The sequence below is a fragment of the Artemia franciscana genome, chromosome 13 (genome assembly GCF_032884065.1).
Source record: "Artemia franciscana chromosome 13, ASM3288406v1, whole genome shotgun sequence".
Classification (NCBI taxonomy): domain Eukaryota; kingdom Metazoa; phylum Arthropoda; class Branchiopoda; order Anostraca; family Artemiidae; genus Artemia; species Artemia franciscana.
In genome coordinates, this window is record NC_088875.1 from 10,972,684 (window position 1) to 10,996,514 (window position 23,831).

The 23,831-nt window shown below is 34.3% G+C and overlaps 1 protein-coding gene across 2 annotated transcripts in view; it reads left to right on the forward strand.

The window, feature by feature from the left end:
• Nucleotides 1-23,831, forward strand: part of LOC136034512 (serine/threonine-protein kinase RIO1-like) — a 119,974-nt gene that overhangs the window by 31,630 nt on the left and 64,513 nt on the right. The window contains exons 9-10 of one of the 2 annotated variants that reach the window (XM_065715735.1): nucleotides 4,166-4,414; nucleotides 10,960-11,089. In XM_065715735.1, coding sequence (XP_065571807.1) covers nucleotides 4,166-4,414; nucleotides 10,960-11,070 — 360 coding nt within the window. In that variant the 3' untranslated portion in view covers nucleotides 11,071-11,089. Of the gene's footprint in view, nucleotides 1-4,165; nucleotides 4,415-10,959; nucleotides 11,090-23,831 lie in introns of those variants that run through there. The other variant, XM_065715734.1, reaches the window with a different exon arrangement.

Consider the following 23,831-nt stretch of genomic DNA (forward strand, 5'->3'; position numbering starts at 1 on the left):
CGTAACCGGACGGGATCCGCTCTCTTTGGGGGAGTTAGGGGGTCCAGTGCTTTGGCGAGTTCGGTGCTTCTAGACGTGCTAGGACAATGAAAATTGGTAGGCGTGTCAGGGACCTGCACAAATTGACTAAATAAAGTCGTCTTCCTCGATTTGACCATCTGGGAGGCTGAAGGGAGAGGAAAAATTAGAAAAAATGAGGCATTTTAACTTACGAATGGGTGATTGGATCTTAATAAATTTTGATATTTAGAAGGACCTCGTGTCTCAGAGCTCTTATTTTAAATCCCGACCGGCATTAAGCGTCTGATTTCCCTTTTAAATCAATCTATTGATTCTTATAATTTTGCCAGAGCTCATGCTATATGAGCTCTTGGCTCTTCCGACCTCTTCACAAGTCCCATATGAGCTCTTAGCTCTTGTTTTAATTTGATTTCTGACTTTTCAAATCATGCCAGGAATTCCCCCCCCCCATGTAACATTTTCCTTGGAAATGTCCCCCCCCCCCCGTGTAACATTTTCCTTGGAAATTCCCCCCCCCCCCCCCCCGTGTAACATTTTCCTTGGAAATGCCCCCGGAAACTTTCTTCGCCAGTAAATAATATTCCATGAATTTTGGGATTACACCTACAATTCATTCCTTTTTCTCTTATTTTGTAAAACAAACATATTGTAAATTAAAGTATTATTAAATAGTTTACTTTCATGAACAGGCTTTGATTTTGTTTTTTAATCTAATTCATCCTTCTTCTCGCCTTAATTGTCAAGTCTAAATTTTTTCGTCGTTGTTTTTCTTTAAACTAATTTTTCGCTTCCCCCTCAATTAATTTTATTACAGGTAACAATCCTCAATGACAATTTACTTAGATCTTCAGTTTTGTTTTTCGTTAATATGTCTTTAATTCTTTTTCTACCTATCCGTTTGATCAATTTTTTCTTCTTTATTTCTTCTTGCTTTTCTTTTGAAATTTGATTCTCTTAAGTAAGGTGCTGACTTTTCACGTACTTCTTTTCAATAAGAAAAAAATAAAATATTTTTTTTAGAAGATATTGCATACAAAATAGTTTTTCTTGATGTACTGTAATTATCTTTTTTATTTCATCCCAAAAATGTTTTGTAGAATTACCAGACACAAAGTATTTTTGTTTCTAAATGGAAGATCGTTCTCAGGGTTAGTGATATTTACAGTGAAAAATCCATTGAGAAATATTTCATCTACAAGAAATTTTTCTTGCCAAAAATCTAGGATAGTGAATATCATAAACCAGCAGTACATGTGCAATAAATTCAAGAAATTTGCGGTTGTTTTGTCTCTCTAATAGTTTTGCTTTGCTAACAAGTTGCTTATCTTGCTGTTTTGCTATCAAAAAACTGTTTAGTACTTCCGATATTTCTGGAGAGTTACTTTTCATAAATGGTATTTTGGATATGAATTATTGCTGTTGGGTAGTATAAGCCACTGGGATAACTTTTACGACACAGTCTTCAAAGAAAAACTGAGGTATTGAAGAATTGATAAACTTTAATGAAAAATCAAATCAAATCACAAAAAGGATTAATAGAAAATATATAGATAATTTAATAGCAAAATTTTAATATTTGAATTTAAAAATTCTGCTTATGAAGTTGTTGCAGAGCAATCCTTATAAGTTGTAATTTGGGGAAATACATTGTGTTTAAGGTGACGAATCACTTTTGCACATTTAAGTATAAGCTTGGTCAAATCTCTAAAAAAAAGATTAATTATTTCAGGACCGAAATATGCCAAAATCAATTTTAATATTCATCTTGTTCAGACTTCAGACTAAAATATCAGTAACATAAAAATTGAACTTTGACAACTTGGCTTTTAAAAAATTCTAAGAAAAAGAATATCAAAACGACAGACAGAAAATAATAATATTAATAATATTTTAATGGCCCTCCATTAACAAAAGATTATAGAAGAGGAAATATAACACACACAAAAATAGAAATCACTGCAGAAAAATCTCGTCTATTCAGTGTCCGTTCACCACCGGGTTTCCACGAATTTTATCAATGTCCCTCTCTGTAAATATACTAGACACCTGAGCCGTATCTAGGATTTTTCGGGGGAGGGGAGATTTACGATTTTTTGGAGGAGGAAATTACAAAAAGAAACTCCAAAAACACATAAAAATTTGTTTATATTCATTTTTGTTACGTTTTATGAGTTGGACAAACATTTTTTTTGGGGGGGGAGGGGGTTCAAACCCCTAATTCCTCCCTTCTCCCTGGATACGGGCTTGTTAAACACACTTTCATATGACATCCCTCCATCCTGTTCGGCGACAGCCAGCTGTTTGTTTGGCCTCAGATGGACGACCAAAAAGTAAGATTTCGGCCATCTTAAATACCGCCATTTGAATTGCTCCTCCTGCCGAATAATCAAGACAAATAGGATGTCATTGTTATATAGGCTTTTTTGGAAGGCTGATCTTATTATTTGGCCCAGGGTAAAATTCGCTCTTCGGACACTGCTCTCTGTGTAATTTAGGGAAATTCATGTAAAAAGCCCAAGTGATGAACTCTGCTTACAGTCCCGTTATTTCAACTTCTGTCGGGAGGGGAGGGGGTAGGTAAAGGGATGAATATGTTTTTGACTGGCAGGGCTAAAACTATCTCAAAAATTTAGCATCACGTTTACTTGCAATCTTTAGATTGTTCCAAGCTGCAATTAAGATTGTTCCAAGCTGCAATTTAAGGTCACAGTAGTTTGAAAGTGTTATTTCGGTACAAGGCTGAAAGTGCTCAATGTTTGGTGAGCTAAAAAAAAAAAAAAAATCCACCATTCAGAAGCAAGTTTACATTCTTACGTGTGTGATGTATCTGCTTAGACAATATGAAATCCTTATAACTAAATAGATGTTCCCCTGTTAGCGTGTGGATTAACCCCTGTCTTTTTACTCTCTTTCAAGCAAAGTTGACTGTATGACGTCAAAACGTGTAACCAATAAGGTTATTCTGATACTACTACTACTACTGCTACTACTACTATTACTACTACTACTACTACTACTACTACTACTACTACTACTACTACTACTACTACTACTACTACTACTACTACTACTACTAACTCACTGCAGCACCAAGCCGCCTGAGGCCAAAACAGCTAAGCACACTCCTCCTCCAACCTAATCTATTCAGGGCCTCCCTCTTTACACCTCCCCCCCAGGAAGTTCCCATTTCCTTTAAATCTTTATTTATGACATCCTCCCAGACGAGGACGACCTGCTTTCCGTGTAACCCCAGACGGTTGGTCAAAAAGGACAATCTTCGGCAATCTGTCATCCTTCATTCGTAGAACGTGGCCTAGCCATCTCAACCTTTCTTTCATTATAGCCCTAGAAAGCGGGATTGAACCACATTTTTCGTACAACCTACTTTTATATACGGTCAGTCAGCCGGGTGCCCAGAACAATCCGTAGGCAATTTCTCTGGAAAACATCTAGTAATTTTCGTGTGCTTTTCAGAAAGCCCATGCTTCAGAGCCATATTTGACCACTGTCATCACTGTAGCTTCCAATATTCTAATCTTGGTTTGCACGACCTATCTTCCTATTCTTCCAAACTTTTTTTAACTGTGAAAAAACACCCTGAGCCTTAGCTATTCTACTTTTAACATCTTCACTGTTCCCACCGTCTTTACTAATAATACTACCGAGGTAAGTGAAGCTGCCAACCTGATCAGTCTTTTCGTTACCCAACGTCACCTTTTCATCTTCACTTATTCCTAGCCTTAGTAACTTAGTCTTCTTAACATTAATTTTCAAGCCTATTCTAGCACCCTGAACTCGCAAAACCTCTAATAATTCATTCATTCTGCTCACACTATCATCTAATATGCTTAAATCATCAGCGTAATCTAAGCCCAGGAGTGCTTTTATCCTCTCTCTCTTTTCTCTCTATCTCCCTCTCTCTTTTCTCTCGTGAGCTGGGAGAGGATGGGGGCTTGAATTTATGCCTGAGGATGAAACAGGTTAGGTAGGTTTATTCATTAAAGCTGATTGTATATAAAAAATTCATTAATGGGAATTAAAATGTCAAAGTGTAATTTTCCATAGTTATCTTACTGACAACACTAAACTTTCATTAAAATAAGTATTTAATCGCTTCTTGAGAATTAATAGGTTTTCTTTTAAGGTTACTCACTACGAACGGGATATAAATCAGGTTAAAACAGGACAGTTAAAAGAAATTTTGTATGGTCCAGTAACAGGCATGAAACAAGACTTAACAGGCCCACAAAAGGTACCAATTATTCTTCCTGAAGAAGAACAACAAGAAAAGGAGGAAAGTGAATCAGATGACGGTAGCTCTGAATCTGAAGAAGGGCGGAAAGAATTTACCAGCAGTGCTAGACCTCGTGATGAATCCCCGGAGAGCAAAAAGGTGAGCTAAAAAGGTCTTACTAATTCCTTTTATAGTACAATTTGCCCTTAAGTCATATCTTTGCACTGGAAGAAGTGGCCCATTCTAACATTGGTGTCATTCCCTAGAAATTAAACGTGGTTTAAAAAATTAAGAACTGAAAGTTGGGACTATCTTAAAGACAGTTTAACATAAAGTCTGCTTTGACTTCCAATCCTTGGTATGTACATCACCAGACACCTGTTTTCGGCACTGATTATTTGCTACTTTTCTATGTGAGTGACCTTTGCTTATTAATACATATAACAAAAATGATGAGAACCAAAGCTACGGTATTGTTTAAATTCTATCAAAGAGTTCTAGACTCTAGAGGTATGATTCCCAACGTGGTGCTGAGGTCCAACCGGTGGGGCAATACAGTATTTTTGCGGGTCATGGGCAGGACGTCCACCTTTTCGGTTGACTACTTTAGAGCCTTAATTTTGAGAAAAAAAGGTTTTCAGATGAATGATGTCAAATTCAAATGCGTTTAAAGAGCAGAAAAGATACAAAATGGTATTGCAATGACGTTATACATTGTATTAAAGATGTTTGTCAGACAATATTTTGCATTGATATAACCTATGCCTATTTCATAAGCATAAAATATGCCTACGACCCAAAAATAGATACTTAGTTAAAGGTCTTTTAAGCTTCCTTTAGATGAATACATGTAAAAATTTTAGTAATAGATTTAAGCATCGCAGACGGAGGGGGGGCCATTAGAATTCTAGAAATACCTAGGTGGAGCATGGCCCAAAATCACATGGTAACCCTTGCCTTTGAGCCAGGTATTCGACTATCCAAATATTCAAGATGTCTAACGAAAATTAATGGACTTGTGATTTCTTAGCCAATGATATCGAATTTATCTCTGTACGTACATGTACAAGAATACTGCCTGTATATGTTATCGAATTTTGAATCGGTTGAATTTGCAGTTCTAGCTGAAAGATCTGTCTAGATAAAATGAATTGACCAATGATATGGTCCTGTATGTATATGTTTACACATGTCCAAAAACGCCGCTAGAAAATATTGAAGATTGTGCACTCATATGCAAGAATGCCTCCAGGAAATTATTGTAGGAGTTGGGAGAGGGCGACTCTCAATGAATAGGTGGAATTCTAATAAGTTACAGCATATTAAAAGTCTTACAAGGAGCTTCATTAAAACGAATATGACTTGGTTTCAAATAGAGAGGACTAAAGGGTCAATACACAGAGGCTCATTATATCAAAGCCAAGTGGTTTAACTTTTTCCCCTTTTTTGGGGTTGGTCTCCCTCCCGGATCCTTCCTGGTAGTGCACATGCTTATTTGTATGTCTATAGGTCGAACTCGTGGTTAAATACATGTTATGTATCTTATATTTTGCTACTATATATTTGTTAATATTAATTAATATATAATTAATTATCTAACATAATGTATATAATATATGTATACATATATAATAATATAATTAACATAATTAATATAATTAAATATTATAATTAATTTTGCTACTGGGTGGAAAATGGAACTCCAAGTATAATTTGATTGTTTTAATTGAAAAAAGAATAATTAGGTAAATGTTATGCACTAATTGGATGAATTTGTTTATAATGATGGTTGTTTAAGTCGTTTCATCAAGCACCATCTATTGCTGGACAGGGCTGCCATGGAGACAAACTTTTTAGTGCCATCAAAGGGGATTAAGTTACATTTTTTGTTCAAAAATGAACTGTATGCTGTGATGAATGTGAAATTTGTCTTATTCAGGAAAAAAAATATACATTGACTGTCGGAAGAAGCTGAATTTATCGGTATAAAAATAAATGAGATTTTAGTGTTGAAAAAAGGGTCAAATACAAAATTTTTGAAAATGGGGCCATTCAGTGAGTAACTAAAAAATAGTTCTTTAGAATCTATATAGGCTCTGCTCATCTAGCAAAATCTTCATATTTAAATCTTAAATCTCCATATTAAAATCTTAAATCTCCATAATTAAAGAGGGGAGCTTTAAATAAGAGAATTTAATCTTTGTAAATACTGATTTGCGGATAAAATAAGGAGAATGATCTCTCTAAATACCCCTACTCTATCCATTCGAATGTGCTTTTGCTCCCCAGCTCCGGTGTGCAATTTCACCAAACTACTTAACTGCAAATGAAAAACTCTACTTTTCATTTTAAAATGAAGTTTTTAAACGTGTTTATCTCAAAATGTATTGAAACTAATAAATTTTGTTTATTTCCGGGTAAACCAAAATTTTATGACCTAAAATGAAACTGTGAAATGAAATGGAAATGAAATGGAAATGAAACTGTGAAATGAATGGACATTTTATTGTAACTTTTCAAGGACAGCTTTGATACCATAATTTTTCCATACTTCGAATTTTAATTGTTAATAAATTAGCAGGACAGAAAAAAGAAGTGTTTATGAATGTTTTATTCTTTCAGTGATTTTGTTTAAATTTGTTTTTCCTTTATACCCAAAAAATATGCATAAATATTTGAGAGTCAATACCTTTTAACTATACGACTAAAACACTATTGATTACTCTAAAGCTAATGCTTCTTGAATTTGTTGATTTATTTTAATGATTTTATTGATAATGATATGTTGTGGGTAGGAATCAAAACTAAAAGTTTGGTGTCGTCTTTGCTATCTGAATCTTTCCATCCTCAAAGCTCAAAGAAGCAGATCTTCATTAATAAATGAGGACACTAGTTACTTTCGCTGACGACTGATGTCAGAATGGAACCTGAGATTCGTGTCAATTTGGGTGTTTTGTTTTTGTAGACCAATTCTATGATCTGAGACTGATTACCGAGTCCATATTGCTTTCGAATCAAGCTTTCTGATTTTCTGGTGAATTTCTTAAGCTAGTCTGAAATTCGTATTTCAAGTGATTCTTCCAATTAACCTAGTAACCAGTAGGTTTTTACTGCTATATGTTCTTCTTGATGAGAACCCCTTCTTCATCAAAATATTGCAGATCTCAATTAATAGATGAGGACACTAGTTGCTTTTGCTGACGATTGCTGTCAGAATGGAACCTGAGATTCTTATCAAATTGGTTGTTTCGTTTAAGAAGAATTCTTTGATTTGACGCTAATTCCCAAGCCCTTAATGCTTCGAAATTGATCTTTCTTGTGTTCTGACGAATCTTTAAAGCAAGTCTCTAATTTTTATTTTTCAATTAACCTATTGATTAGTAGGTCTGGCTTCTATATATTCCTCTTGATGAGAACCCCTCCTTCGCCTAAAATATTGCCCTACTTTATGGATATAAACCTTTTATTCTTTCATAGTACTGCTCTCCAAGGTATATGACAAAGTGAAGAACTTCGTCCTTAAAACGAATATTTCTGTTAGTATACTGGTGCTGGTTTTAAAATTTCTTTATAGTGTCTTGTGTTCTTTTTTCGTTTTTCTTCAAATGCTTGGTAATTTCACTGTAGTCCTCAGAGGTACTCTATCTCTTGTCTCTATCTCTTGTCTTTATCTTTTTGTCTTGTCTTGTCTCTATCTCTTGTCTTTGATTATTCTATTTATCGGCTTTACAACTTTGGTAACATTTGAATTCCATTCGCTTTTCACATTTCAGAAATACTTTCCAGAGATACAAACACATACATGAAATTGAAGTCTCTCATAGCTAACCATTATAATCTTTAGCGAAAAGCTTACCACCTATACATGCATGTCAAAGACATTTTAATTTGAGTATGAAAACTTTTTTTTGGAAGATCCGTAAAACATTATAGCGACTTTTTTTTAAAATATATATATATATATATATATATATATATATATATATATATATATATATATATATATATATATATATAGTATTATCTTATATACGATTATCTTATATTTGACCTTGTTGGACAGGTGTGCACACAGAGGGGGAGAATTTACCTGGATACCCCATTAAATTTTTAGATGTTTGCGATTTTTATTTTGCTTTTCTTAATTCGAATGCAGTCAGTTTATTCTGACTGTTTGCATTTTGTCTAATTAGGGTCCCATTAAAATGTTTTCTGAATGGAGTAAATAGATAGATAGATAGATAGATAGACAAGTGTATTTTAAAGCCAAATATACAACCATGAACACAGTACAATAACAAAAACAAAATGTTAAATCTGAATGAAGTTAGTTCTATATTATTTTTTTCATTCTCTGTTTTTGTTCAGATTTTAATACCTTTGAACGACGCTAAGAAACTAGAACCCAATATTTATCCTCATCATTGACATTTTGTATTAGTCGCATGTAAACGTTTCGAATTGTATTAAATGACGAAAAAACGCCGAATAGTTTCCATAATTCATGATGCATGAGGCTAAACCACGTGCTTCGAAACCTTGCGGGAAAATTAACTTCGTAAAACAAAGAAAGATTAGGTGTTTTCCAATTATTTAGATTATCAAATTTTGGTTGTGCAGACGACCTGCTTCTCATTAGCCAATCCGAGGTCGGCCTTGTGCGTTCTGTCGTATCATCTGTAGCCGCCGCATTTGCAAGCATTATATTTTTGCTAAATTTAGATAAATTTGAGCCAGATTTAAAGCTTTGGCGCTTCTAGGCCCAAGCGTTTTTGCCGTTCTGTTTTTTCGAGATTTTCGTGGAAATCCCCGAAAATTCGGCGATAGTGGAAGCACTGAGCAGAACTGAACTGATGAGCCATAGGTAATGAAAGAGAGATTTGATACATAACTCTCAGCTGCCGTTCTTGGTTGACATATGACTGTTTATAATTTGCCACGGAATTCCTGTGTTGTTTTAAGATAACTTTTCTGTGAATAGGTTTGTGTGGTGGCGGAGTGCACCTGGTACTTTACGATAAATCACATCAATCCAGTTTTTGTTAAGAAAAAATTACTCAGTAATAATTTGTTGTGCCTCCTGGGATTGTTCGCCCCTAGGCCCGGGTCTAGTAGGCCTATTTGCAAATCATGGCCTTAATGTGAATATCTAATCTTTAATGGAACTGGCTCGCTTCCCGTTTTGGACTGCAGTTCATTTTGCAGACCTCAAATATCTTCTTTTTGATATCTAGCAAGTTCTTTTTCCAATTCTCTAAGTTATTTTCGTTTTTCAACAATTCCAGATATTACGAATAAACTTTAACTATTTAATTCTAGCATTATTGGAAACCGTACAAATCTCCGGGGGCAAGCATTAACAAACCTGTGCTCGAGTTTTGCGATCAGCCTATATTATTCTGTGCTGAGGTTTATATGCTTTTTTTAAAGGTGACGTAAAATTGGTCAAGATAGATTGTTATTATTGCTATTGTAAATTTATACTTTGTTTAAAAACATCATTTCGGAAAAGGAGACTTATTAGTTAGTATTTAGATACAGAATTATTCTCTCCCTAGAAATATTGAATATGAAGTTCATTGATGATGAGTCAATCCGTCTTAGTCCCAAAAATCGTCTTATCTGCCTCATTTCCTCTAATTTTTGAATTTTTCTAGTGTTTTTTTTTTTTTTTTTATTTGTTTGTTTGTAGTTGTTTTTTTTCCTTCTCTGTTGCATTCCGCTTTTTTTTTCTTTTGTGAGTGGGCAAGAAATAAATTATTATTTTTATTATTATTATTGTGATTCTTATTATTATTATAATTATTATTTTTATCAGTAAACTGATTTTTAACTTAGCAATATCATTCTTTTCTTTTTTCTTCTGTTTTTACATTCTGTATCTACAATTCTTTCCTCATAACTATGTACCATTCTACCATCAGAAACTTGTTTTCCATTATAATTATAAATCCGTTCTTTTCTAAATCTTGTTTTTCCTATGAATGTAAATCTTTTATATTCATTTTCTATAAATATAGATACAAGAAACCCATTGATTTCAGCTCTAAATGTGTACCTGGGGAAATTCGGGAAAGATAAACAGGAAGGTTGTGCAAAAACACAGGACGGGTGCAGGAGCATAATTTGCTATAGGGCACGGAGCAACTGTCCCTACCAGACATCAGATTTTTCCCCTAGACCCTAATTTGCCTACCCCCCAGCGGACATGCAGTTTCTTAATAAATCTTGTCAGAACTAAGATAATCCTGCGTAATTCAAGCATCCACAGAAGCGGGTCAGTTTCCTTTAGTATATTTTTACCTTTATCGTACTATATGGCCCATTTTTCAGTTTTCACTGATATTTTCACTTCATCTGGGAAAATTAGCTTCAACTTCTCCCCCCCCCCTAGGATTTAGAAGAAATTACGCGGCTGGACGGGTGGCCCACAACAGTCTATTGCACCTCCCGCAACCTTGAACTATGAAGCCTACTGTTAGTATAATTTGTATAATTAATTGTATAATAATATCTTTGTATAATTAATTGTAGAATTAGCTTAGCTTAACCTTGTATATTTAGCTTACCTTTGATTATGCAAAGATGATATATTAATATATATCATTCTAAAAATTCGGAATAGGTTGGAAAACTATATTGTTACTTAAAAAAAATTCCTTTTCGGTTTTTAAGTTTCTTATATGTTTATTTATCTGTTCTAGGAAAGAAAGAAAGCTGTTAAAGAAGAAAAGGCAGAGAAGCGAAAAAATAAGGTGCCAAAACATGTTAAAAAAAGGAAAGAGAAAATCGGTAGAGGATCTTTCAAGAAATAAATTTCTAACTCTTATTAAACTTCTTTGAGCGTCAAAAACGATAGGTTTATCCTTCTTTTTGTCACAGGAAATACATACATCTTCTTAAACATCAGTTAACTTATTGCTGAGCTCCCAGTTAAAACAAACTCCAAGGACGTACGCAAAGGGGTTTTGGGAGTCCCCCCCCCCGAAAATTAAATTTTTTCGAACTTCTGGGCACTTCTTTTTGAAATTACCGAATACAAATTATTTTACTCCTTGCCGTTTGATTTAGTTTGTAAACAGAAAATAAACATTTACAATTTTCTATCCATCTTTGGACTGAATTTATGGTAGTTGCAAGAAAAAAGAAAGCAGAAATCGCCTTATATGCTACCATCCTAAGCTGAAAAGATCTTCTCACTGGAAAGACTTTCTAAGTGGAAAAGTTTTGCCAAAAATATGCCATTTTGCCCCTTTTATGCTGTGACCTTTTACCCTTCCAATTGGCTTAGGGATGTATATACAGAATTCTTCGAGTGTATTAAGCTGGGCTGGGTCACTTGGCCAATTTCGTGGCGTTTTGCAAAAAGGGCCTAAGTCCGCTTTTCCTAATTTTACAGGAGAGCAAAATGAAAATAAAAAGGCATAATGAAAAAATCCTCCTCACAATTCAGAATTTAAGAAACTTGAAACTTTAAAGACTGATTCCTAGTTAACTTTTTGATCAGAATTCGCAGGAAATATGCAAACTGCTAAATTGTTCGTTATATAGAAGATAAGGGACTTATGCTCTATTTTCCGCCCTTTAGAACAATTTATAACTCGATCAGAATTAAAGATGAACCCATTTTGAAAAGAACAATCCATTTATCTCTTCAAGCTCTTTCGAACCATAAACCTATCTCATTTGCGGAAAAAAAAATACTTAGGTCCTTTTTTTTGCAAAACGCTACAGAATTATTAATTCAGTCAAAAATTGTCAAAAACGATGAAATGTCGTATATTTGTGGTATGTTTTAGTACATTACAGTATATTAAATACGATTATATTTGTGAATAATCTCTTAGATCTCGTTGCCTTTCCTTTTATAACAAAATAATTGGGGTAAATCTTTTAATTAGGCCAGTGAATAATGAGAAAAAAATTAATAATGTGCGCTAATAAAAGTCCATAACTAATAATTGAAGCTAAATATAATTGATAACTGTGATTATGGTGAATTACTCTTGAACGGTCGCTGAAGGCAGTTTGGATTTTTCTAAAGCAAGATGTCATTCTTAATTGACCTAACGCTCTTGCTCAGCAGACTCCTCAGTGTAGAGGGAACTAGTTGACAGCGTTGTGAGTCTTCTCCAGGTCGTCCTGTCCCGGGTTAGTGATGAGGCTTCGTTTGGGTTGATATTGCGGATGAGGAGTTGTTGGCTTATGATATCAGCCCACCTGGTGTGTGGTCTTCCCCTAAGACGTCGCCAGTTATTTTCCGAGAGGTTGAAATCTGTGATGATCCTTGCAGGGGTGCTTGGCGGGAGACGGAGTAGGTAGTCATACCACCTCAAAAAACGAGTTTCTACTTGAATAGAGAGATTTGCCAGCTTGAAGGTCGTCAGGGATATGGTCATACCATTTGAAGCTTTCTATTTGACGCAGCTGTCTAGTTTCAACAGCATCAACTTTTCATAGCTGTTTCTGAACTATCGGCCACGTTTCAGAAGAATATAGCATGATGCTTGAGACTATGGTGCGTTAAATTCGAGCATTCGTTTGATGACTAATTTTGGTTCAAGGAAAACTGTCCTCTTGAGTCGTCCAAATATAGAATTTGCCTTGGTTGATCTGGCAGAGATTTCAGCGTCAATGTGCCGTTTGAGGATGTAATTGATCTGAGATAGGTGAACTGCCTTGCCAAGACGACGGCTTGGCCGTTAATCTGAACAGTTAAGGATGCCGTCGAAAAAGTCTTCTCTATGGGTATCGTCTTTGTTTTCTTCCAATTGATTTGTAGCCCTACTCCAGCTATTGTGGCGGAGAGTGTCTCGAGTGCGGACTTCAGTTGCTCAAGATTGTCACTAAGGGCAGCTACATCGACTGTGAAGTTAGTATCAGAGAGGGTCCTCCTGGCATAACTGATGTCAAAAGGGTGGACAGAAAGGAAAGAAAGAGGAAATCTTTACATTCACCGTGACGGCGCTTTCTGTATTGCTATAAGGCTCTTTAAAGAGGCTGACCATCTTTTTAGTTAGGCACGAAGCTTCCAAGATTAGCCCCAGGGATCGTCTGTCAACAGTATCAATAACAGAATAGAAGTCAATGAAAGCTATATGCGCTTTTTGTTGTATTCCAGTGCCTTCTCAACGATGTGTCTGATTGTATATATCTGCTCAGCTATTGATCTTCGTGGCGTGGATCTGGCTTGTTGAGGTGGTGCACAGCATGTAGAAAACTTGTTGTGCGTTTCAGCAACAGCATTGCATACAGCTTTCCAGCAACAGACAGTAGGGTGATATCGCGGTAGTTGCTGCAGTTCATCTTGTTGTCCTTGCGTTTGAAAACTGGCGCAAGGATATCTTTCTTCCATTCTGACAGTATTGCTTCAGTGTGCTAGATGATCTTGAATATCAACTGTATCCAAAGTATCACAGTAGGGCCCCCTATTTTAAGTAGCTATGAATTGATGCCACAGTAACCTGCTTTGTTATTCACGAGTTTTCTTAAGTTGGACTCGATCTCCTCTGGCAAAAACTCGGCGTCGTCCGGGGCAGGGGCAGCCTCTGCAGAGGCAGCGAAGAGCCCTAAATCAATGCCATCTGCCGGATCTGAATTCAGCAGCTGATCGAAGTGTTTCTCCCAGACCTAGACATGATGACTGACAGCATTGTTTCTCCATTCGCTGCTTTCTTCTTCGCAGCTGTCAAAAAACAGCTGCGTGCGCAATTGGTTACCAATTCCAATCTCAAAAAGCTGCTTCGTTTGCGCTTGGCCTTAGTGACTTGGCTTTGAAACGATTTAGCTGAGTTCCGAAAGGGTATCTTTTCGAAATGTCTCTTTTCTGGCTTCAGTTCTCCTTGTAAATTCCGTTGTGGCTCCTCATCTCAATCACGTTTAAAAATATCTTCACTTTGCATACCCAAGTCATTAACGTAATGTTGAAGGGTTTCATGGGAAATTAATTTACAATCATCCGCCATGAGGGTTGATTAATTAGGTTCTTCAGAGATCATTTTGATTTGCATTAACTAACACTTGGTAGGTCAGAGTGAGACTTATATGGTTCCTATGTTTCTCGTGTTTTGCTTACGAGCTGAGAAATCAGCTCTTTAAACGTCAGTACAATGAATTCAAAGAATCGCGATTACTATAATGGTTTGAATAACCATTGGTAGGATATCAAAAGATCCACCTAGTAATTAAAGCTTTTAATGCTACTTATCATCAGTCTTTCAGGGCCAATCTCAAATCAGTAGAATAGGGTTTGTGTCAGTAGAATAGGGTATTAGTGAGGCTCAAAGATTATGTGGTCGGATATTCTTCGATCCTACTTCCTATAGCTATACTGAAAGGAAGGTTGAAAAACACGTTAAAAGAAATTGATGCAAAATGACTCTTGCAAAAATATCAGGGGCAGTTTGAAAAGTAAACTTTAAAGTTGTGACAGGTGTGATGAACCGTTGATTAAGGCTTCCAGATGTGAAGCCGAAATGTTCATATTTTTATTGCTTAAAGTTTTTTTTCTTGTCTACTGTCTTATTTGAAGTGTTACACTTTTTTCTCGTTTGTTTAAATATGAAAATGCGAAGGCATTTTAGTCTAAAAAATTATTTTTTAATGACACGTGCGATAATGACTAGAACTGAATGTAGAAGAAAGTAATTTTTATGACAAACAAGGACATGGTTTGATTTTAAAAACTAACGGAAGTAACCCAATATTTGAGAGGGCACTGGTCCTTGAAGTCCCCTCTTTACTCTCTACGTTAGTATTTAGCATACTCTTCATTGAGAGTATCATTAATATTTAACACAATATGTCAGTCTTTGGTTCAATGGGCTAGGAAGAGGGCTGCCTCCCAGACATTGAATATTTACTAATCATTTTAATTTTAAACGGTGCTTTAATTAAAAAAATTGCTACTGTAGGAACAAATTGTTTCTTTGATACGAACTGTTTAAAATCCAATGTTTCCTTTTTGTTAGTATTTGACAAAAAGATCTTTTTATAAGGAAAATAATTTATATGATTTACTAAAATGTTATTTAGTTAATTAATTATAATATTTAGTATTTAATTATATATCCCCCTCGCAGTAGCCAGGAATCGAACCGCGGTACCCACGATTTGCAGACGCCGCTTTATCCACTTATTAATTAACTTACTTTTTAAGTAATCATAAACTTTATGATTTAACCACTTTTTATTAATCACAACACTGGAGTGCAAAATTTAATATTGCAGAACCTATTTTGGGCTAAACAGCAGCAGAATTATAGTTTGAAAGTAAAAACATAGATACATTTAAAATTAATATCATAATAACTTTTTTCTTCGGTTTTCTCTTTCCTGTATAAGGGATATTTCTGTAAAAGAAAGTTATGATGACATTTTTTTTTTAGATAGGACGGATTACAATTAAGCAACATTTAGATACAGGTCCAATTTGACTTGGAGGTAAATTTGTAGTTTATAACATAATTTAGCTAGGATGAAAGTAGATATAGTACTTGATTCCCTTTTAACCTCTTTAATAATTCAGAAATCGATTCCGAGGAAAATTACATTTTGAGCTTTTTAAGAACTCAAAACAGCCCAAAGTATGTAAAAGCAAAACAACCCTAATGTCTTCCTGAGGAAAGAAATTCATTTGAACGACCAAATGAAACTTAAAGCAAACACAGATTGGTGTGAGCATTCAAGTGAAACTTAAAACGAACGAGAATTACTACTAATAACAGCGTGGCTTTTAGCTCCTCTAGCTTTGTAAAGGCTATATTTTTCTTTACTGAGGATTTCTGATTTTTTCTATTATGAAAAAACTGTGGCGTCATAAAAGTATTCTATTGGCAAAAGTAAAAATGATGGCGTCATTCCACCGGAGTCTTTCAGTTTATTGTTTAGTTGTAATAGTCACTTCGGTAATGAAAATTTCAAAACTTCTTTCGGAGGAAAAAAACAGAAACTCGTAGTTTATTTTTTAAGTCTCAGTTTTACCTTTGTAGCGGAATAAGTATAAGAATTTGAAAGGTGTGCACTTCTTAAATGAAAAGAAAAAGTAACAAAAACAATTAGATCTTCATCCACCGAAGCAACGTGTTTTTAATATTACATTTGTTTTGACTAATTGAGTGAAATTTTATATTCTTTATTTTTTTTTTTTTTTACTTAAATGTTTTGACGCGGACGTCACAATGCCAAACATAGAACGGTATCAAAGACCCTCGGACTGAAATTTGTTAAAATTACAAGTTTCAGCCAAACCCTTCAATTCGGTTAGTTAGGTGTTGACATACCCACCCTAGTTCTTGGCAACACCGATGGAATTGGTACTGCTCCAACTATGCTGAATTAAAGGATTATCTTTAAATTTTGATCAAATGTCTTTTCGGAATTTTTTTTAGTTTATTGATTAAATTTATTAAATTTAAATTAATATCTTAATAACTTTTTTTCGTCGGTTTTCTTTTTCCTGTATAAGAGATATTTCTGTAAAAGAAAGTTATGATGACATATTTTTTCTTAGATAGGACGGGTTACAATTAAGCCACATTTAGATAGAGGTCAATACTACTAACTACTACTACTAATTACTAGTAATAACAGTGTAATTTCTAGCTCCTATAGCTTTGTTTTTGGCAGTGTTTACCCCATTTCCAAAAATTGGGAATATTTACCGAGACTCGCATCTTTTGATGGGTATTATTAAACTTAATGAACTTTATATTTAGAGTCAGCGTAAACAGCTGATTATTTTGACGTATCTATTGTTATTAAAATTCCATTTTTATAGTTTTGATTATTATTGAGCCAAATCACTCCTTACTTAGGGTTTGTAACCACAAACTGTTTTGGAAGGTTTTGAATTTTTTTTTTTTTTTTTTTTTTTTTTTTAGGTACGTACGAACAGGACTGCTACCCGTAGCACGTAATTGTTATTTTAGCACTATTACAGTCAGTTTTTTACTATAGCCCAGAAATCGCTGTCTAGTACGCAAATTCGGGCCATTGTAGCACTTTAGGGATTGACCATGATGGCAGTACTGTATACGAAGGAGCAGAGGCGTACGCATGATTTTTTTTTAAGGGGAGATACAGTAATAAAACAGCTAATTTCAGTTAATAATTTGTCTAAGCAGTGCCCAAAATTTTCGAAAAATTAAGCTTCTTGGGATTGGGTTGAGCCCTCCTTCCCTGTGTACGTACTAACACACGAGTCTATATTGTGGGGAGGGGGGACAAGGAACAAATACAAAATAAGGTCCAAACCAACAAAGTCAGTAGATTCTGAGGTTATATCTGAGGTATTCTGAGGTAGATTCTTAAGCTTATTTTAGCACTATTACATTCAGTTTTTTTTACTATAGTTAGTCTTTTTATATTTGCTATAGTCAGATATTCTTCGATCCTACTTCCTATAGCTATACTGAAAGGAAGGTTGAAACACACGTTAAAAGAAATTAATGCTAAATGAGTCTTGTAACAATATCAGGGGCAGTTTGAAAAGTAAACTTTAAAGTTGTGACAGGTGTGATGAACCGTTGATTATGGCTTCCAGATGAGAAGCCGAAATATTCATATTTTTATTGCTTAAAGTTTTTTTCTTGTCTGCTGTCTTATTTCAAGTGTTACACTTTTTTCTCGTTTGTTTAAATATGAAAATGGCAAGGCATTTTAGTCTAATTTTTTTTTTTTTTTAATGATACGTTCTGACACGAACTGAATGTAGGATGAACGAATTTTTATGACAAACAAGGACAAGGTTTGATTTTAAAAACTAACGGAAGTAACCCAATATTTGAGGGGGCACTGACCCTTGAAGTCCCCTCTTTACTCTCTACGTTAGAATTTAGCCTATTCTTCATTGAAAGTATCATTAGTATTTAACACAATATGTCAGTCTTTGGTTCAATTTGCTAGGAGGAGGGTTGCCTGCCAGATATTGAATATTTACTAATCATTTTAATTTTAAACGTCGCTTTAATTTAATAAATTGCTACTGTAGGAACAAGTATTTCTTCATTTTTGTTTCTTTGGTACGAATTGTTTAAAATAAAATAAAAATTGTTAGTATTTAACAAAAAGATCTTTTTATAAGGAAACTTATTTATATTATTTACTAATATATTATTTAGTTAATTAATTATAATATTTGACATTTAATTATATATCACCATATCAACGAGATACTAGCAAAGAAATGACTTCAGAAAGGATATATCCAGTCTCTTGTTCTTGGATTATAGTAGTAATAATATCAATTTGCTCACCATATCAACCTTGCAGTGGCCAGGAATCGAACCACAGCACCCGCGATTTAAAGACGCTGCTTTATCCACTCAGCCACCACAAGGGTATTCATAAACATTTTAATGTAACCACTTTTTATTTATCACAACGCTGGAGTGCAAAACTTAATATTGCAGAACCTATTTCGGGCTAAACAGCAGCTGAATTGTAGTTTGAAAGGTAAAAACAAAGTTAAATTTAAAATTAATATCATAATAGCTTTTTTCTTCGGTTTTCTCTATCCCGTATAAGGGATATTTTTGTAAAAGAAAGTTATGATGACATATTTTTTTTACATAGGACGATACAATTAAGCAGAATTTAGATACAGGTCCAGCTAGACTTGGAGGTATATTTGAAGTTTATAACATAATTTAGCTATTTAGCCAAAGTACGTAAAAACAGTTCAAAACAGCCCTAATATTAACCTGAAGAAAGAAATTCATTTGAACGAACAAATGAAACTTAAAGCAAACAGAGATTGATGTGAGCATTCAAGTGAACGAGAACTACTACTAATAACAGTGTGGCTTCTAGCACCTCTGGCTTTGTAAAGGCTATATTTTTCTTGACAATGGAAGGAGAGTTCTGAGGTCATGATTTTTTCCATTATGAAAAGATTATGGCGTCTTGATAGTATTCTATTTGCAAAAGAAAAAATGATGACGTCATCCACTCGGAGTTTTTTCCCCAGTTTATTGTTTAGTCGTAAAAGTCACGTCGAAAATGAAAATTTCAAACCTTCTTTCGGAGAAAACAAACAGAGGTGCTAAATATCCTAATTTCTAAAGTATTCTATCTGATGAAAGTCGTAGTTTATTTTTTAAGTCTCAGTTTTACCTTTGCAGTGGAATAAGTATAAGAATTTGAAAGGTCTGTACTTCTTAAATGAAAAGAAAAAGTTACAAAAACTATTAGATTTTCATGCACCGAAGCAACGTGTTTTTAATATTACATTTTTATTTACTAACTGAGTGAAAATTTTATATTCTTTATTTTTTTTTTTAATTAAATGTTTTTGACGCGGACGAAACAATGCCAAACATAGAACGGTATCAAAGACCCTCGGACTAAAATTTGTTAAAATTACAAGTTTCAGCCAAACCCTTCAATTCGGTTAGTTAGGTGTTCACATTCTCACCCTAGTTCTTGGCAACACTTATGGAATTGGTACTGCTCCAACTATGCTGAATTAAAGGATTATCTTTGAATTTTGATCAAATGTCTTTTCGGAATAATTTGGTGTGGGAAAAGGGCTAGTTGCCCTTCATTCTTTTTGGTCTCTGAAAAAGGGCACTAGAACATTTGGTTTCTGTTCCAATGAGCTTTCTACCAGGCTTCTAGGACGATTGGCTCTATCCATCACCTTTAAAAAAATAAAATAAATAAACCCGCATCCGCATTCTTTTTTCTGCCAAAAGTTACAAAATGCTTCATTTTTATATATAGAAGCTTGAAACCTCTACAAAAGTGTTCTATGGTGTGCTAAATTTATTGGTGGGATTTGCGTTAAGATCCATTGACTTTTGGCAGTGTTTACCCCATTTCCAAAAATTGGGAATATTTACCGAGACCCGCATCTTTTGATGGGCATTATTAAACTTAATGAACTTTATATTTAGAGTCAGCATAAACAGCTGATTATTTTGACGTATCTATTGTTATTAAAATTCCATTTTTATAGTTTTGATTATTATTGAGCCAAATCACTCCTTACTTAGGGTTTGTAACCACAAACTGTTTTGGAAGGCTTTGAATTTTTTTTTTTTTTTTTTTTTTTTTTAGGTACGTACGAACAGGACTGCTACCCGTAGCACGTAATTGTTATTTTAGCACTATTACAGTCAGTTTTTTACTATAGCCCAGAAATCGCTGTCTAGTACGCAAATTCGGGCCATTGTAGCACTTTAGGGATTGACCATGATGGCAGTACTGTATACGAAGGAGCAGAGGCGTACGCAGGATTTTTTTTAAGGGGAGATACAGTAATAAAACAGCTTATTTCAGTTAATAATTTGTCTAAGCAGTGCCCAAAATTTTCGAAAAATTAAGCTTTTTGGGATTGGGTTGACCCCTCCTTCCCTGTGTACGTACTAATACAGGAGTCTATATTATGGGGAGAGGGGACAAGGAACAAATACAAAATAAGGTCCAAACCAACAAAGTCAGTAGATTCTGAGGTTATATCTGAGGTATTCTGAGGTAGATTCTTAAGCTTATTTTAGCACTATTACATTCAGTTTTTTTTTCCTATAGTTAGTTTTTTTATATTTACTATGGTCGGATATTCTTCGATCCTACTTCCTATAGCTATACTGAAAGGAAGGTTGAAACACACGTTAAAAGAAATTAATGCAAAATGAGTCTTGTAACAATATCAGGGGCAGTTTGAAAAGTAAACTTTAAAGTTGTGACAGGTGTGATGAACTGTTGACTAAGGCTCTCAGATGCAAAGCCGAAATATTCATATTTTTATTGCTTAAAGTTTTTTTCTTGTCTACTGTCTTATTTGAAGTGTTACACTTTTTTCTCGTTTGTTTAAATATGAAAATGGAAAGGCATTTTAGTCTAAAAAATTATTTTTTAATGACACGTTCTGACACGAACTGAATGTAGGATGAACGAATTTTTATGACAAACAAGGACAAGGTTTGATTTTAAAAATTAACGGAAGTAACCCAATATTTGAAGGGGCACTGACCCTTGAAGTCCCCTTTTTACTCTCTACGTTAGAATTTAGCCTATTCTTCATTTAAAGTATCATTAGTATTTAACACAATATGTCAGTCTTTGGTTCAATTTGCTAGGAGGAGGGTTGCCTGCCAGATATTGAACTAATCATTATAATTTTAAACGTCGCTTAATTAAATTAAGTGCTACTGTAGGAACAAGTATTTCTTCACTTTTGTTTCTTTGGTACGAACTGTTTAAAATAAATTTTTTCTTTTTGTTAGTATTTAACAAAAAGATCTTTTTATAAGGAAAATTATTTATATTATTTACTAATATATTATTTAGTTAATTAATTATAATATTTAGCATTTAATAATATATCACCATATCAACGAGATACTAGCAGGAGAAACTAATGTAGGAGAAACTAATTTTTATGACAAACAAGGGCATGGTTTGATTTTAAAAACTAACGGAAGTAACCCAAAATTTGAGTGGGCACTGGCCCTTGAAGTCCCCTCTTTACTCTCTACGTTAGAATTTAGCATATTCTTCATTGAGAGTATCATTAGTACTTAACACAATATGTCAGTGTTCGGTTCAATGGGCTAGGAAGAGGGTTGCTTCCCAGACATTGAATATATACTAATCATTTCAATTTTAAACGTCGCTTTAATTAAAAAAATTGCTAATGTAGGAACAAGCTTTTCTTCACTTTTGTTTTTTTTTATACGATCTGTTTAAAATCAAATTTTTCCTTTTTGTTATTAATTATATATCCCCCACACAGTAGCCAGGAATCGAACCACGACACCCACGATTTGAAGACGCCCCTTTATTCACTCAGCCACCACAAGGGTATTCATAAACGTTTTAATGTAACCACTTTTTATTAATCACAACGCTGGAGTGCAAAACTTATTATTGCAGAACCTATTTTGGGCTAAACAGCAGCTGAATTATAGTTTGAAAGTAAAAACATAGATAAATTCAAAATTAATATCATAATAACTTTTTTCTTTGGTTTTCTCATTCCTGTATAAGGGATATTTCTGTGAAAGAGAGTTATGATGACATATTTTTAAAGCAGTTCGTGGTAACGAACTGTAGTAAGGAGCGACCCGGCTCAATAGTAAATGAAACTCTAAAAAATGGAATCAATAAATCGCATTTTAATGCTGATTTTAAATATATAACTTTCATCAAGATTATTTTGACCTATCAAAAGTTACGAGCCTGAGACAATTTGCCTCATTTTAGAAAATAGAGAAAAACACCCCTTAAAATTCATACAATCTTAACGAAAATCACACCATCAGATTCAGCATATCAGAGAGCCTTATTGTAGAAGTTTCAAGCTCCTATCTACAAAAATGTGGAATTTTGCATTTTTTGCCGGAAGACATATCACGGATGCGTGTTCATTTTGTTTTGTTTTTTTTTCTAGGGGTGATCGTATCGACCTACTGGTCCTAGAATGTCACGAGAGGGCTCATTCTAACTGAAATTAAAAGTTCTAGTGCCCTTTTTAAGTGACCAAAAAATTGGAGGGCACCTAGGCCCCCTCTCATGCTCATTTTTTCCTCAAAGTTACTAGATCAAAATTCTGAAGTAGCCATTTTATTCACCATAGTCGAAAAACTTAATAACGATGTCTTTGGGGACGCCTTACTCCCCCACAGTCCCCGTGGGAGGGGTTGTAAGTTACAAACTTTGACCTGTGTTTACATATAGCAAGGGTTACTGGGAAGTGTAAGGACGTTTTCAGGGGGATTTTTTTGTTTTTGGGGGGGGGGAAGTTGAGGTCGGGGGGCTATGTGGGAGGATCTTTCCTTGGAAAAACTTCTAATGGGGGAAGAGACTTTCAATGAAGGGGGCGCAGGATTTTCTAGCATTATTTAAGAAAACAATGAAAAAATAAATATGAAAAGTTTTTTTCTACTGAAAGTGACGAGGAGCATTAAAATTGAAAACGAGTAGAAATTATTACACATATGAGGGGTTTGCCTCCTCGTAATACCTGGCTCTTTACGCTAAAGTATTTTTAGTAATTTCAACTATTTATTCTACGGCCTTTATCATTCAAGGGTCATTCTTATGGAACTGGGGCAAAATTTAAGCTTTAGTGTAAAGAGTGAGGTATCGACAAGGGGTGAACCCCCTCATATACGTAATAAAAACATACGAATATAGAAGTTCGTTACGTAAGTTAATTCGTAAATTACGTATATTTTTTACTAATGAAAATGTTCGTAAAAAATTAAAAGTTCTAGTTGCCTTTTTAAGTAATAAAAAAAATGGAGGGCAACTAGGCTTCCTCCCTCGCTCCTTTTTCTCAAAATCTTCCGATTAAAACTATGAGAAAGACATTTAGAAGAAAAAATTAATATGCAAATTTCTGTTTTAATTACTTATGTGCGGAGAGCCAAGATCAAAACATGCAATAATTAAAAAACGTCAAGAAATTAAATGAAAAAAAAAACTTTTTTAAATGAAAGTAAGGAGCGACATTAAAACTTAGAACGAACAGAAATTACTCCGTATATGAAAGGGGCATTTCCTCCTCAACGCCCCCCTCTTTACGCTAAAGATTGACTCTTTCTCTTAACTCTACTTTTTAAAATAGTAA